This window comes from Bacillus rossius (assembly GCF_032445375.1).
Source record: "Bacillus rossius redtenbacheri isolate Brsri chromosome 9 unlocalized genomic scaffold, Brsri_v3 Brsri_v3_scf9_1, whole genome shotgun sequence".
NCBI lineage: Eukaryota > Metazoa > Arthropoda > Insecta > Phasmatodea > Bacillidae > Bacillus > Bacillus rossius.
Genome location: NW_026962012.1, coordinates 141,228 through 157,041, shown reverse-complemented (window position 1 = coordinate 157,041; position 15,814 = coordinate 141,228). Strand labels below are relative to the sequence as shown.

At 39.9% G+C, this 15,814-nt stretch overlaps 2 protein-coding genes across 4 annotated transcripts in view; both read left to right on the top strand.

Annotated features, from left to right (window-relative positions):
• LOC134542572 (protein gustavus) overlaps positions 1-15,814 on the top strand; it is a 197,383-nt gene that overhangs the window by 74,354 nt on the left and 107,215 nt on the right. The window lies entirely within an intron of this gene.
• On the top strand, positions 4,890-9,717 carry LOC134542619 (SCAN domain-containing protein 3-like). Its single transcript, XM_063387019.1, has 2 exons — positions 4,890-5,900; positions 7,430-9,717. Exons 1-2 carry the CDS (start codon positions 5,892-5,894, stop codon positions 8,534-8,536), a joined length of 1,116 nt encoding a protein of 371 aa, XP_063243089.1. The 5' UTR covers positions 4,890-5,891; the 3' UTR covers positions 8,537-9,717.

Sequence of the window (15,814 nt, the reverse complement as noted above, 5' to 3'; positions counted from 1 at the left end):
ACAGATATTGGTAAATTTTATGCTTTTACACGAAAGCAACTATATAGCTACAAATAAATATAGTTTAAAAAACTAAAAAACATGCTTTTAAAGATTATCAAACTAAAAAGTAAAAAATAATTTTAAAATTAAATTTATGACAATAGTATATAAGCAATACTAGTATAAATGAGAAAAAAGCTTGAGGCGCTTTGTGCCATATTTTTTGAATATTAAGCGCCCCATGCTTTTTTCTCATTTATACTAGTATTGCTTATATACTATTGTCATAAATTTAATTTTAAAATTATTTTTTACTTTTTAGTTTGATAATCTTTAAAAGCATGTTTCTTTAGTTTTTTAAACTATATTTATTTTTAACTTTTTAGTTTGATATTCTTTAAAAGCATGTTTTTTAGTTTTTTAAACTATATTTATTTTTAACTTTTTAGTTTGATATTCTTTAAAAGCATGTTTTTTTAGTTTTTTAAACTATATTTATGTATAATTATCATAGGGAAATGAGTTACCGACACTACCTATTACCATCTGAGATAACTATTTGGAGTTGCAACGTCACAAAGAAATGGTAAAGTCTCTACGAATCATTTGCAGTTAGATGTATGGATATAATATTAGAATTTACTGGGGAAAAAAAAAAAACATTTTTTTTTTTCGGCGTGGCCGGGAGTAGAATCCACGATCGCTGAATCCGAAAGCTGACGTCACAGAAGTCGCGCGCCTTAGACCGCTTTTTTTTTTTTTTTTTTTTATTAGTTTATTAGTTTATTGTGATATCATGTGCATGTACATAACATTACAGCTCACATCAGATTACAGTCAGCACAAATGGGTTACACGATACTGATACCTCGCCCCTGCGGATTAACACAGTCCCACACCATCTGTACAAATTTCAAAACATGAAAAGGTAATGTCCAAACCTCCTTCTTAACGTATTGTTTTTTACCATAGACCATCTGTCACGTCGTAGCTGGGATATGAAGTCCCGCAAGAAGTATGGCACTTGAGTTTTGAGCACAAAAGCTATCAAATTCGCCATCAGCCACACAGCCGCCCGCCTCTTCACGGTAGGGAAGGCCGTGATGTCGAGGTAGCACATGCGGTCCGCGCACACGTCCCGTGGAGGTAGGCAGAGCAGTCTGGAAAGTTTGGTTTTACACCACTCCCACAAGGGGCGCGAGAATGAGCAAGCACATATGCGATGGAGGGCGGTGTCACGGTAGCCACAGAGTTCGCAGTGGTCATCCTGGGATAACGCAATGCGTTTCTTGCGATAAAGGGTGGGTGTCAGGTCGTTGACAAATGTGAAAGCTTCGGCACGGAGATGAGTAGGTAATTCAGGATCAGAAACGTTTTTCCATATGTTCAGCCAACGCAAAGAAAGGATCTTATTCTGAATATTCGGCACAGAGGGTGTTGCTCGTCGCTGGAAACCATACAGTTGTCTTGTGGAGACATGCGTACCTTCGGGAAGTTCGGAAATCGTCGTGCGAAGGTGATCGGCGGCGGACTTGTAGTGTCGGGGTAGGCGCTCCCTGGCGCCCCATGCGGCTGTGTACAAAGCCGAGGAGCGACCACCCTGTAAGACACGTTGTATGACGCATTTCTGGAACAAGGCTCGTGCTTTTTGCTCATGCTCAATGAGTCCGAGACCACCTTTACTGACAGGCATCGTCAGCTGATCGCGGCTGACCTTGAAGAGGAATCCTTTCCAGATAAACCATCCAATGTATTGCCTGATTTGAGCTGCAATCGCAGCTGGCATGGGGAACACCTGTGCCATGTACCAGAGTTGTGAAAGGGAGTACATGTTAACGATATATACACGTTGGATGATGTTGAGGTTTCTAAGGTGTGACTCAAGCAGGCTACCACGAACATTCCGCACCACTCCGTCCCAGTTCTCTTGAATGGTATGACCGATGTCACCCGTGAAAAGTATTCCAAGTGTCCTGATCGCATCCGTAGACACGAATGAATGCTGTGGCACAATCACATCTGGCGCTGCTTTCAGATTCAACACTTTGGTTTTCGCGAAGTTGCATTGTGCATGCGTTGCCTTGTGGAAGGCCTCAAGAATAGCATGAGCGGCCGTGAGTTCATGGTCACTACGCACAATGACCGTAACATCATCTGCATACCCAATGCACGTTAAAGGATTCCCTTGAATACTCAGTCCTGAGAGAGTAGAGTTAAATTTCCTTATAAGGGGCTCAATATAAAGGACGAAAAGTACCATCGAGAGCGGGCACCCTTGTCGGACAGAGGAGCGAATCGGAAATTTGTCACCAAAACAACCATTGATGGACATCTTCGAGGTTAGGTTCTCACGGAACGTGCGTAGGACAGCTCGAACTGTCGGAGGGAAGCAAAGGTGCTCGAGCACCCTGTCGAGGAAGCTCCATTGCACCCGGTCAAAGGCCTTCTCAAGATCAATGTTCAGGAGGGCGACAGCGCCCGGCGTTGTGCGCGCCAGGAGCTGCACATCGCGGAGCGCAGAAGTGCCATGTGTGATGGACGTCCCCTGCACAATACAATGTTGGTCCGGCCCGATGACATCAGACAGCGCTGATTTAATACGATTGGCATACACCCGTGCGATGATTTTGTAGTCAGCACACAGAAGCGTGATAGGCCTATAGTGGGCTACCTCACGTGGCTGTGGTACCTTGGGTATGAGCACAATGATTCCCTCTGTTTGCGTGCTGCACAGACGCCCTCGTCGAATGACCGTGCGCGCCATTTCGCAAAATTCCTCTCGAATCGTTGGCCAATAGTGCTGGTAGAATTCGTAGGGGATACCGTCCACACCAGGGGATTTGGTTTTTGGGGCCCTCCGAACGATGTGTGTGATCTCTTCGTCAGTTGGGTCGGCCTCCAGATGGTGCTGTGCTATGTCGTCAAGGCTGCTGTCATACACATCGAGGAATGACGTCCCTTCATCATAGTCAATGTCGTGGTCCGCATAGAGTTCCTCGTAACTACTTGTAAATGCTGCGAGGATGGTTGTGGAATCCCTTACGACCGTGCCATTCGCGTCCACAACCGAGCTGATGTGCCTTCGTGTACGCCTCTTCCGATCTCGCATGAGGGAGTGAATGCTAAGCCTTTCTTGCTGTAGCGCACTCTTGGTGTTATTGAATACAATGCGACTTTCCATGTTCGCTCGGTGGATGGCGATGATCCGTTCCTTAAGGCGACGGGCTTGATCCCTCGGATTGGTAACTGCGGTTGGATGCGTACTTAATTCCCGCAGGGCCCTCTCGTGCAAATAGAGAAGGGAGTCCTGCTCCCGTCTACAACGCCCGCCATGGTGCTTAAATAATTTGGCCAGACCTGGTTTGACGCAGCCATCCCACCAATCCGCTGTGTCCGCGTACCTCTGTTTACATCGCAACCAATGAGACCAGCGCCGATGAAAATCATTGTCCACTTCAGTTTGACCCAACAAGCGTGTTTGTAGTCTCCAGTAGTTACGCCCAGGTGTGGGTGAAACCTCCGGAGCAGCCACAGTACAAACGACCATGTAATGATCTGTGACAGCCACTGGCACCACATCATATGATCGCGCGTTGTGTCGATGCGTGCGGGACATATAAAACCTGTCTAGGCGCGAACTAGATGAATAGGCATGAAAGGTGTAATGTGGTGTGGGTACTTGAAGAATGTCGACCATGTCCTCCACATCAATGGCAGTAACGAGCTCATGCAGTGCCGTGTTAATGGGGTAGTGTCCACCAACGTGATCACTGGGTGTAATTATACAATTGAAATCTCCACCTAGAATAAGACCCGTGCCATCATTCCTTATAAATGGAAGGATTTCCTGGCGAAAAAATTCCTGGCATTCTGTTCGACGCTGAGAGCCAGAGGGGGCATAGACATTCACACATTGTCCGATGATGCTCCTGCCAGTAGCGCAGGAGGGATTGAGCGCCATGAGTGTGCCAGAGATTATCCTCCCAGATGCGTGCGCTCTGATGTGCGTGAGTTCAAGATGGTTCTTTGTGACAACAATGGTTCCTCTCCCTTGAGGGCCGATGTTGGGGTACACATTATATTGGTCAAAATATGGTAGCCGCTCTAGCGCACACTCTTGTAAAAATAGTACGTCGATAGCGTGCGCACGTACAATGCTGTGTAAAGCATGAAATTTGAAAGGAGCTTCAATTGCACAAATGTTGACAGTGGCAATTGTTAAAACTCTAGTCATCCGCTACGTCTTTGCTACTAGCTACGTCATTCCCTCCCCCACTCTGTTACGTTATGCTGATCGCGCCCCCCTTGATTTGCTCGATCGCATGCTGGGCAATGCGGAGTGAATATTTACGTTGTGAACGCGGGCTGTCCGGTAGGGCGGTGTCGCGACTTGGACTGCGACTCGCATGACGGGCCTTTTTGTCCTTGCGCCCGCTCGGGGGCCGTTCACGCCCACCGGACTTTTTGCCTGAGCGGGGGTTGGTGGAGTGCGCCTCCTGTGAGCATTCGGACATTCCGTCATCCTCCATGTCAATGGGCGTATCGAGTCGTATATCCGGGGCGGGCATGTCCTGTTGAGTCGGAGCAAGAGGTGATGCGGTAATGGTGGACAGCAGAGTTTTGAGTGGGACCGCCTCATAAGGCCTCTCCTCCCTGTCTTCTGACGTCAGAGTTTGTGCCGGCGGATGTAAGCTCGCCCCAGAGGTGGTGGGCCGGTCCCGCACTTCGTGCGGTTCTGTCGAGCGACTGCTCTGCGCGCCACTCTGCAGTGTCTGCGCCCACGTGCGCGGCGCGCCCGACCGCTCGCGCGGAAGAGTGGGGCAGGCCGCGCGGTGGTGTCCCGCCTGCGAGCAGTGACTGCAGGTCTGGAGTTGTCCGTCATACACTACGAACCCGTGATGCCCATCGACTACCAGCTGTGAGGGAATATTTTGATTGAGTTCCATTTTCACTATTCGTACCCCTGTCTTGGCTTTGAACTTGCGATACACCCCCCACATTTCGTCCACGCACGTGTGTATCTTTCCGTACGGAGTGAGCGAGTAAACAATCCGTTCATTTGGTACTTCCACGGGAATGTTTACCACCCTGACGGTTTTCAGGTTGTCTAGCGCCAGTTCTATGTCTACTTGTAGTGACTCACCGCTCGCTGCGTGTATCTGAGACGTTCCGCCGGTCTCTCGGATGATCCTCTCGCAGTGTAGTAGTGATGTCAACTTCACAAAGATGCACCGTTGGCGTCCGTCGACCTGTACAGCAATCACTTCGTCATCCTGCAGCCCAAGGGTCTCGTCGAGCCATCGGAGTAAGTCCAACGCGAGCGGTTTGGTTTGACACTTCACGCGAAGGGTATTCACTCGTGGGGTCGGTTGGCAAGTCGCCATGATGGTCCTGCGAAAGTCAGTAAGAAGCCTTTAGAATACGTTACGTGTAAGCCGCACGACACTTAACTCGCTCTCGCACTAAACCAGGAGAGTAACAGCGCACGAGACACGTCGCGTCGCACACGTCCGCTCACCACGCGAGCACGGGGCGGACTGACCGCTCGGCTAACGAACGTAATGAAATGGGTGGGACATTTTACAGTGATGAGTCACTCACTCTTAGTCTAAAGCAGTGTTTCCCAACCAGTGGTCCGCGGACCATCAGTGGTCCGCGAGAGCTAAAATATGGTCCGTGAAAGATATCGAACTTTGAATGAATGCGCGTCGGTGAACAAAAGCGAGCGTGGCGCGCAGGCGACCGGGGGAAGGGCAAGCAACTGACTAAACATTATGACGCAAGCCGGTCAGTCAAACGTATGTTTTCTTTTGTTTTGCTCAGCAGTGTTGTGTTAGTGATTCTGTTCAGCTGTTTAGTGGGTCAACATCTGTAACTCCTCGATATTCTTATGGATATTTTGATAAAATATGAACAGGGTAAGTAGGCTACGCATTTTTCTCTTAAACTTTTTTAATAAAAACATGCAATTACAAAACAGAATGTGGACGTTAGTTTACGTATGATTCTTGTGTTTGTGTATTACAAATGTTCACAACAGTTAGGTTCAGTTAGTTGAAAACCTAATTATATATAAAATAAAGCGATAAGAAATTAAAAATTAAGATAGTTAAAGAACACTAGTCTCCCAAATTAAAAAGTGGATCCCGCCACAAAAATTATTTAAAATATGCTATCATAAAATTGTTGAAATGTTATTATGCTGTTTTAGATTTTTCATAACGAAATCGCCTTTTCTGTGTGTCTGTGTCGTACGAAAAATTGGAGGATTGAGAAATCGGCCTGAATATTTTTTTCTTTCAAAGACGCATTTACGACACTTGCAGCGCACTCTACCGTTGTCGGTTTGACTCGCCCTACTATTGAGTTGCTTTTTCTCAAAATAGATAGCAGAACTGTCACGCTTCTATCTTCCTTCCCTGATAGAGAACAGGGTTCTCATGCTGTTTAGCTGTTTTCGAACAGCATGTGAAACATATTGGTACTGCGTTTGTGCGCATTTCTTCGTTTTGAATTTAACTTTCCGTTGTGAGAAATTCAACTTTTATTTAAAAAAAAATATCTTTTGATTCTTTTGTAAATTATAAGTGTTAATTATTTTCTACATAAGTATGTGTTCCTGCTTTAAAAATTTATTTGGCAAATATTTACAAAAATTATATATTTCTGGCAAACAAATTATTAAGTTGCTTTATCAAAAAATAATAAGCAGTTTCGTGGATATTATAAATTACCTGTTGTTATTTATTGTTGTTTATTGTGCGTTGAAAATCATTTTTGTAATAGTTGTAGTGATTATATGTTCCCACTAAATTCTTAGTGCCAAGAATATTACTTTGAAAACCATGCCCTATTTGCACGCCAATCCATTAAAAATAATATAACTTTTTCAGGAGAACTTTAAAATAAAATTAATAAAAAATGCATTATATGTTTTATTCAATCTTAAAAAATTACAAATAATAATTTATTTATAAGATATAAAATAAATTATACTTCCATACTTAAAGGTAAAAAAGTTATTAAAGATAAAAAAGTAATTAAAGGTAAAAGTTATTAAAGGTAAAAAAGTTATTAATATTTAACTCAAGATATGTAATTCATTAAAAAATGACTTGGCACTTTTAGTATAACCATCATAGAATTAGACAATTTGAGGCTGACACTAAGAGGGTTAAGGGAAATTTAAGGTACCTACCAAGTCCCTTGTTTTTAACGATTAGACAACATTATTTTTTAAATTGTGTAGTAAAGATTTAAGTTTGTAAAAAAAATAATAGCGAGGTTAGAATTTTTTGGAACCAAGTTTATATTTATTTATTTAATGATTTATTTTATGAATTATGAAAAAAATTTAGCTATATTATTTTTATTCTTTTACTTGGCATAAAACATAATATATAAGCATAACAGTGTACATTCTATTGCATTTTGGTTTTGTTTTCAGAAAATGCCGCCTAAGAGAAAATATGATAATAGTTACATTAAATTTGGATTTACTTCGATAGAAAGTAATGGAGAAATAAAACCACAATGTGTTATATGCGCAACTGTTCTCGCAAACGAAGCCTTGAAGCCAGCGAAATTAAAACGTCACCTAGAAACGATTCATCCAAATTTTTATGACCGACCACCAGAGTTCTTTCAAGGAAAATTGGAGAATTTAAAAAAAATGAAACTCGGGCCTAGTGGTACAAGATATGCATCATCTGAAAAAACATTAGTAGCATCGTTTGAGATATCGAAATTAATAGCACAATCAAAAAAGCCTCACACAATAGGAGAAACTCTTGTGAAACCTTGTTTGATCAAAGCCGTCGAAGAAGTTTTAGGGTTAGAAGCAAAAAAAAGAATACAAGATATACCTTTGTCGAACAACACGGTGAAAGCTAGAATTGAACTCATGTCAAATGATATCGAGGAGCAACTTGTTTCAAGAATTAAAATGTCGCCATTCTTCGCTTTGCAGTGCGATGAATCCACTGACATTTCTAATTGTGCTCAGTTACTCGTTTTTGTCCGCTTTTTAGACGACGACAACATAATCAAAGAAGAACTGTTGTTTTCTCAGGAACTGGAAATGACATCAAGAGGTATCGACGTCATGAATATAATAATTGGATATTTCCAGAAATATGGCATTATGTGGGAAAAGCTAGTCGGTTTCTGTACGGATGGTGCTCCTGCGATGTTAGGATCACATTCCGGGCTAGCAACGTTAATCAAACAGAGGAATCCGTCAACATTAACATCGCATTGTATCCTTCATCGCCAGGCGTTAGCTTCCAAGACTCTTCCTAAATGCCTTAATGATACAATGAAATTGGCCATAAAAGTAGTAAATGTCATTAAAAGCAGTGCCTTAAATTCACGCCTTTTTAAAAAACTGTGCACTGAAATGGACTCCAACCATGAGAATCTCCTCTTTCACACAGAGGTTCGTTGGTTGTCGAAAGGCAATATGCTGGAAAGATTATACGAGCTGAGAGGAGAGATTGAGTTGTTTCTAGGTGAGAAAAAAATGGAAGACTTACTAGTACAGTTAGTTTTCTGATTTGACATCCCAGATGCATTTGGCATATCTTGTGGATATTTTTACACACTTAAATAAGTTGAACTTGCAAATGCAAGGTTCAGGAAACAGACAATTAGAAGGCTTTGCAAATATTTTTTATTTTGAAGATAAACTTCGTGCTTTTATTTGCAAACTTAAGTTATGGATTAGTCAAGTTGGCGAGGGCAATTTTAGTGCGTTTGCAACATTGAAGGCACTCCTTGACGACAAAGAGTATGTCATGTTTAGGGAAAGCATACAAAAAAACAGCAAATGTCATTTGCAAATGTTGGTTGATGAATTCAACCGTTACTTCCCAGAATCTAACAATACAGAAGCTAATGTGGACCAAAAACTGATACGCAACCCTTTTGGCACTAACGCTAGAGAAGTTGCAGAAGAAATCCAAGAAGAACTTATTGAATTACAAAATGACAGGAACTGTAAGGACGCTTTTGAATCTGATTCTTTGGAGACGTTTTGGTGTAAGAAAGCAATTTCATATACTAAAATTCGAGAAATCGCTTTGCGCTATCTTATGCTTTTCTCAACAACTTATTTATGCGAACAAGGATTTTCTGCATTACTGATCATTAAAAACAAATCCAGGAATCGACTGAAAGTAAGTGATGACATGCGTGTAGCTTTGAGCAAAAATATTACCCCAAGAATTCAAGATCTTGTACAGAAGATGCAAGCTCAAAAATCTCATTGATGCAAACTGAATTGTGTTCCATAAATATATGTTTTCAATCATAACACTGTTAATTAATGTTTATTTTGGTTTTTTAGATTTCTTATGTTAAACGTTTCTATTAACATTGAACGATTATGCTTAAAGTTTATTTTTAGATTCATACAGATTATTTTTTAACCTTGTGGTCCCTGCTAATAATAATGAAATTTAAGTGGTCCCTGATCAAAAAAAGGTTGGGAACCACTGGTCTAAAGAGTTACAGACGGACAGACAAACATACAGGTGAAGCTAATATAAAGCATGTAAAAATGTCCGCAGTAATACTGAGTTCGGATTTTATCCCGGGCATTCGTGTTTTGTGTGGTCCCAGTACCTACATTACATTTGTAAGCCGTTCGCCGATTAGCTTTCCCATGTTAACTTCACACATTAATAAGCATAATAAAACAAAATAAAGTCGCAATTGATTAAATTTAACTTTTTTCTGTGGTTTTCTCTCTCTCTCTCTCTCTCTCTCTCTATATATATATATATATATATATATATATATATATATATATATATATATATACACATACATACATACATACACACACACACACATACTGGGGAAGCAACATTATTTTTAAGTGCATTTGATTATTTTCCATTTTAGAAGGTTATTTGTAAGACATAAGTAGTGGCCATCAATAAAACTGTGTGATAAAAATATTTAATTGGGCTATCCTTTACGAACCCCGTGATTCGTAACTATATATATATATATATATATATATATATATATAACAAGATTAATCAAAATATAAAATTATGTGCAAATTTTCGTAAGCGCGACATGAAATAAGGTAGTTAGAAATATTCAGGCTAAAATATTCTTTAGACATGGAAAAATACCGATTCGTTAATATTACCAGACGCATATTTTAAAGCTTAATTCAGATTAGTGGTATGTTAATATACAAGAGTATTCAAGATGATTAATCCTATTTTACAAGCCTATAACATACATTTAACTATACTTTTTTTTTTGACTTTTCACAAAACAACCAGTTTTAACTTTTTAACTGACCCATACACTTGTAGAAACGTTTTTTATATATTTATTCATTTCAATTTTATAGGCTTGTGAAAGAGGATGAAAAATTTTGTAACATTTTTCTAGTTCAGTTTAGCCTGTTCATGCGAACATTATGCAGTTTCCATTGAAATTCTTCCAAAAAATAATTTTTTTTTATTGCGAAGAAGAAACTAGACGACTGTTGAGGAATCCTGGTTGAGGAATACTAGTTCAGAATCGTCGCCAGAAGAATTTGCGGATTTTTTCTGGAAAACTCGGAACATGTGCGCACCTTTTTTTTCTCTCTCTCTCCACTCGCACTGGAGTGTCATCTTGGTTTTTTTGTATATGTATATTTGTATGTTTTTATCTCGCAGGAAGCCGGTAGAATCAGGTCTGCGAAGACGGGGCTATCAGTGATAGCGGGTTTGTCGGTTCGTGCGCTAGTGTCGGGCCTGCGGTTTGAAGGGTGCCAACCTTCCGGCGGCCGAGGAGATACCTACCTCTCCACCTACCTCTGCAGCCCACGCGACGCTTCTGGCTCCAGCTGCTTGTCTCTCTCTTGCGATAGCGGGATGCAGGCCGGGACGCACACACCGTCACACGCGTGGACCGCGCTCTCGGTGGCTACGCCCCGAAGGACAAGAAACCAGATTCAAAAGGACCCAAATCACATGCAATCCGTTTGGCTGGTAAAATGTGTCTCAAGTTTGTGGACGTTCATCCTGGTACCGCCGTAGTCCAGTCAGTAGCCAAAAAGAATAGGGGTCTTGCTTGAAAAAGGTTGGGTAGAAAATTATATCCCATTCATCCTATTGATTACCAGAAATAACTCAAATTGTGCAGGTCGCTAACAATATTGTATAAAATCGATTCATGGGATGAAAATCTTACGAAGCATTCAAAATCTGATATATAATATATAACTTTTACAGTGCATGTCTAAATAGTTACTCGGAATCTTAATGTGTATGTATATATATATATTGTCACGTGGCACCTAGCCGGTGCCACCGCCATTTCTGTCACGATCCACTTTCAGAGGGGGGAGAGAATCGTAGCTCTTTACATAGAAACAACTCGCTTGGCATCAACTAGTCTTAACTTCATAAAATACTTTACTGTACCTAGGATCATAGGTTCGTCATCCCGTACAGGATGTCTGGTGAGAGCTGAACTAAGGAGATTTTGCAAAATAACATAATACTTAATTAAAATTATTTTATTCTTAAAGTCAAATACTCAACATCATTTTAAAGAACATTTAAATAGCGGGATTACAATTTAAAACAATAATCTCTTTACTTCCTTAACGATTGAACGACCTTACAAGAGAGAGAATGAGAGAACTTCACTAAACACTTCCCTAGTCCTTCCGAATACCTCAAATCATAATTACTACTTAAAATTAAAACAAAGATAAGTCCATACTCACATTTTCCAAAAAGCCTTTCTTGATCGATTACTTAAAACTAACGTAGGGGCCTCTCCTGCCCTTAAAATCCGAACGAACATTACATTTTAAAAATTATAACTAAACGACTAGTGACGAGGGCCATTGCCTCCGCCCAAAAGCTTGAAGATGACTACATTATGACCTAACTTAAATTAAACGACTCGTGGCCTCTGGCGTCGGCCATAGCTTCCGCCCGAAAGCTTGAATTCCTACATCACGAACGAACTAACAACTCGTGACCACAGGTGAGACGCATAGCCTCCGCCTGAGTGAGCCTGAATTCCTACATCACGAACGAACTAACAACTCGTGACCACAGGTGAGACGCATAGCCTCCGCCTGAGTGAGCCTGAATTCCTACATCACGAACGAACTAACAACTCGTGACCACAGGTGAGACGCATAGCCTCCGCCTGAGTGAGCCCCGAGTCACCACTCACTTGCGCTTAAATTCGCGCGCCCTGCCGCGCCTACCATAACAAAAGCTCGTTATTGAAGTCAAATTTACTAAACAACTAACTAGAACATCTGGGAAGGCTACCCCCCTCTACCCCGATGTGCAGGCCACACCGCGCGGCTTGTTACGACAGCGCGCCCCAGTAACTGCGGCCCGTGGCTGCGCCAGCGCGCGGCCAAACAAACAAACAAAATTCTGCAAGCCCGCAGCGCGCCGCGCCGGCCCCGTGCCCCAATTACATGGTCACGCCACTTGCGCTGACGAGTGAACAGAGCAGCCAGCCCAGAGTCCCGTCAGTAAAGTCCCTAAATTTGATTTCAACAACCCTGCAAAATTTCAACCCGCGACATAACCCTCCCCTCACAGAGCTCGAGCCCCATCGAGCTACCTCAAAATTACAAATTGTCTTTTTCCATTAAACCATAACTATAAATTCCTCATTTCACAAAAATAATAATTTTCTTAGTTCCTTGCTGTCTGAACATACATCTAGATTCTGCATAAGATTTATTTTAAAACAACAAGTATTCATAAAATTAAATGTAAAACTTTTATCTGGTTTGTTCTCACAGGAACCTTCAGAGGCTCGAGTTCTCAATTCTAAAAAAATTGTTCTGTTAGTGAAGCTCTCTTTACAAATTAAATTACTGTTCTTAGTTTCTCAGTATTCGTTAAACAATGTGCAAATTCTTGATAATTATTATTATTTTTTTTTTTTTCGGTTTCCGTTTATTACCATACTTCTTTCGTTCTTCAAAAAAAATTAAGTGTCCTTACAGTGTTTCAATTAATTAAACTCTTATCTCGTGAAGGTTGGTGCAACTCCTCGAAGTCAGTGTTGTCGAGAAGAGTAGCTCCCTGGGCTGGCCATCAGCAAACACCACTCAACTCCAACAGCTACTGGACTGGCTTCCAGGGCAGCTCACAACTTCTCCCCACATCTGCTTCGGAGTTGTGCCATCCTCATCACGAACAGATTACAATTCTGAAACATCATCAACAGGCATTACCATCACGCCTGACAAATACAAAACTAACTACTAAACTGCAATCGATGGGCAAGGATGCAAACACACAAAAAAATAAAATTAATTAATTCAACTGCTAACATAAAGTATCCCACCCTTAGCATAATCTAATCAGGCAAATAATTTGATAGGAAAAACTTAAGGAAGGGAAACATGACCTCCAATGATTTTCCCTAACTCTTGAGTCTTGATCTTCTCTATACAGCAAATAGTCCCCACAAAGTAACTGGGTTGAAGGTCAGTTCACATGACCCACCCATAACCTCTTCTACTCTTCTTTTCTTCTGGGGGCAACCACAATGCCCACCAATCTCTCTCCATGGTGCCGAACCAGCTATCCCATGAGAGTAAACAACGTAGTCAATAGGAGCGCAGAGGGGAAACACCAATCTCTGGCTTGTCGAGTCATAAAACTGCTTTATCTTCTTCTTCTTCTTCTTCTGAGTAAAACATCTGATTAATCTTGCTACTATTCTTCCCAACAATAAAAAAAAAGTTCATCAGGTATCTTCATAAAAAAAACATTCTAACTAATAATAAGTCTTCTTTTTCTTCTTCTTTATTTCTGTTAGTTGTAATAGAAGGCCATGTTAGGGAGGTTATAGGGAAAAAGAGTGGCCAATTCCCACCCCATCACCCACCTAGATCATGACTAATTAACTTTTAAACTTTCTATTTCAAACAAATTAAAAAAAAACATTTTTTTTATTCAAACTTTTAAATTATAATTACTTTTACTTCATAAATTCAAAAGCTAATCAATAATTCTAAATGAAATTGTGATTTACTGCATCCTTGTTCCATCCGATCTGTTTGTTTATAACCTTTCTTGTAAAGTATAAAATTTTCAAACATTACTAATTCAAAAAAAAATTTAAATTCTGGTGTCCTTTGAGTTACAATTAAATTTACTATTTCTTAGCTTGAAATAATTTAAGTTTTCAAAACTATTTCATTGTCTAATTCACAACACCTAAAAATCAACTCAAAACAACAAATCATCAAAATCAATAAGATCATCTGACCTACCTATCAGTACGGTGAACTTGAACTGTTCGTACACATTTATAATAAGCTATTGTATTGAAATTCCAACCTAAATAAGGTTTTAAAAAAACTACTAATCCCTCTGTAAATTAAGAAAATTAACTTTAAAAATTAAACTTAAGGTATTAGTTCTTTTTGACAGCTACCACAACTCACTAGTTCCATTACATTACTATAACCTAAAAAGTTCTGTAAATAATGTTTATAACAAAAAAAACTCCAGTTACTGTCTTCCATAAAAAAATAAAACTTTACATGACCTTATTAATCTCCACTTGTAAGTCCATGGCTGCCAGCTTTCTCTTCTCTTGAATCTTCAGTCTTGGCTCTTGTTTCAGTGATCTTGTATCTTGTCTCTCGAACTCTTGTCATCTTGTAAACTGGACTGCTGCTCAGCTCATCTTAAGGAATCTGTAACAGTTTCAAAAATACATGTTAATTTAAATTACATAATTCCTGTTCTTTGCTCCTAAAAAAAATTGTATTATTAGTACACATTACCCTGAAACAACATTATTATTTATTGTTTATTACTTAAAAAAAATGCTTTACCATAAAATCCTTTTTTTTGTTCTTTTCATTAGGCCTATTTATTTTCCTTCTTCTTAATTAAATTCTGCTTCAAATGTTAATCCTAACTTAAGACCTACCATCTATTTATTATTCATTACCTACATTATTTATGTTACCCTAAAATTCCCATAAGTTTCTAATACTTCCTATCAAAGACATTCTCTCAAAAAAAAATTTACTTGTGACTCTTAACTTAACAAACTTAAAAAAAACTTTTACACTAGACTTAACTTATTATTCATTCTTAGTTACTAAATTTCTATTTGTAAACTTTAGTACTTACAAACAAAAACTGCCTATTTCTCTCTACCTCTTAATCTCTTTCAATTATTACAATAATAATGTTACCTTGCATCTTTAAACTTTCTTCTTTTCAATTAAATTAGACATCTCATAACAATAAAAAGTCTGCCTATACTCTTCTTATGGGTGTCCAACCCAACAACAAAATTTCAAATTCTCAAGTTTCCTTATATTTAAATTATGCAATACAAATAACCTCTGTGGTGCCTGTACCCTTTTAGGCCTACCACCTTCTCCTCTCACATCATGACAACTCTTATTCCTCGGGGTCTGTATTCACTGTTACAAATCAAATATCTCAAAAAAAATTAAAAACAAATTTATTATTTTAAGAAAACAAAAATTTACATTGAATTTACTATGGAGCCTGGAAATCTTAATGTCTCACAGCAGCTAACATGACTAAATCCCATGGAACCCCAGGTTTACATAACCTGTGCCCAAAAATTTAAGCATACCAGGCTTTCCCTGCACTGGTTTTACAGCATCACACACTATTTAGGGCCCCTGATCTGCCATCAGTCCCAAGGAGTTTTCCCACAACCCCTCTCTACACAAGCGCCTACCGCATTCCTCTCAATTGGCTATCGGTTTTACGGCATTCTTTTGGGATCCGACCATCAAGTTAGGGCTAATCGAACATTAAACCTCCATACTTTC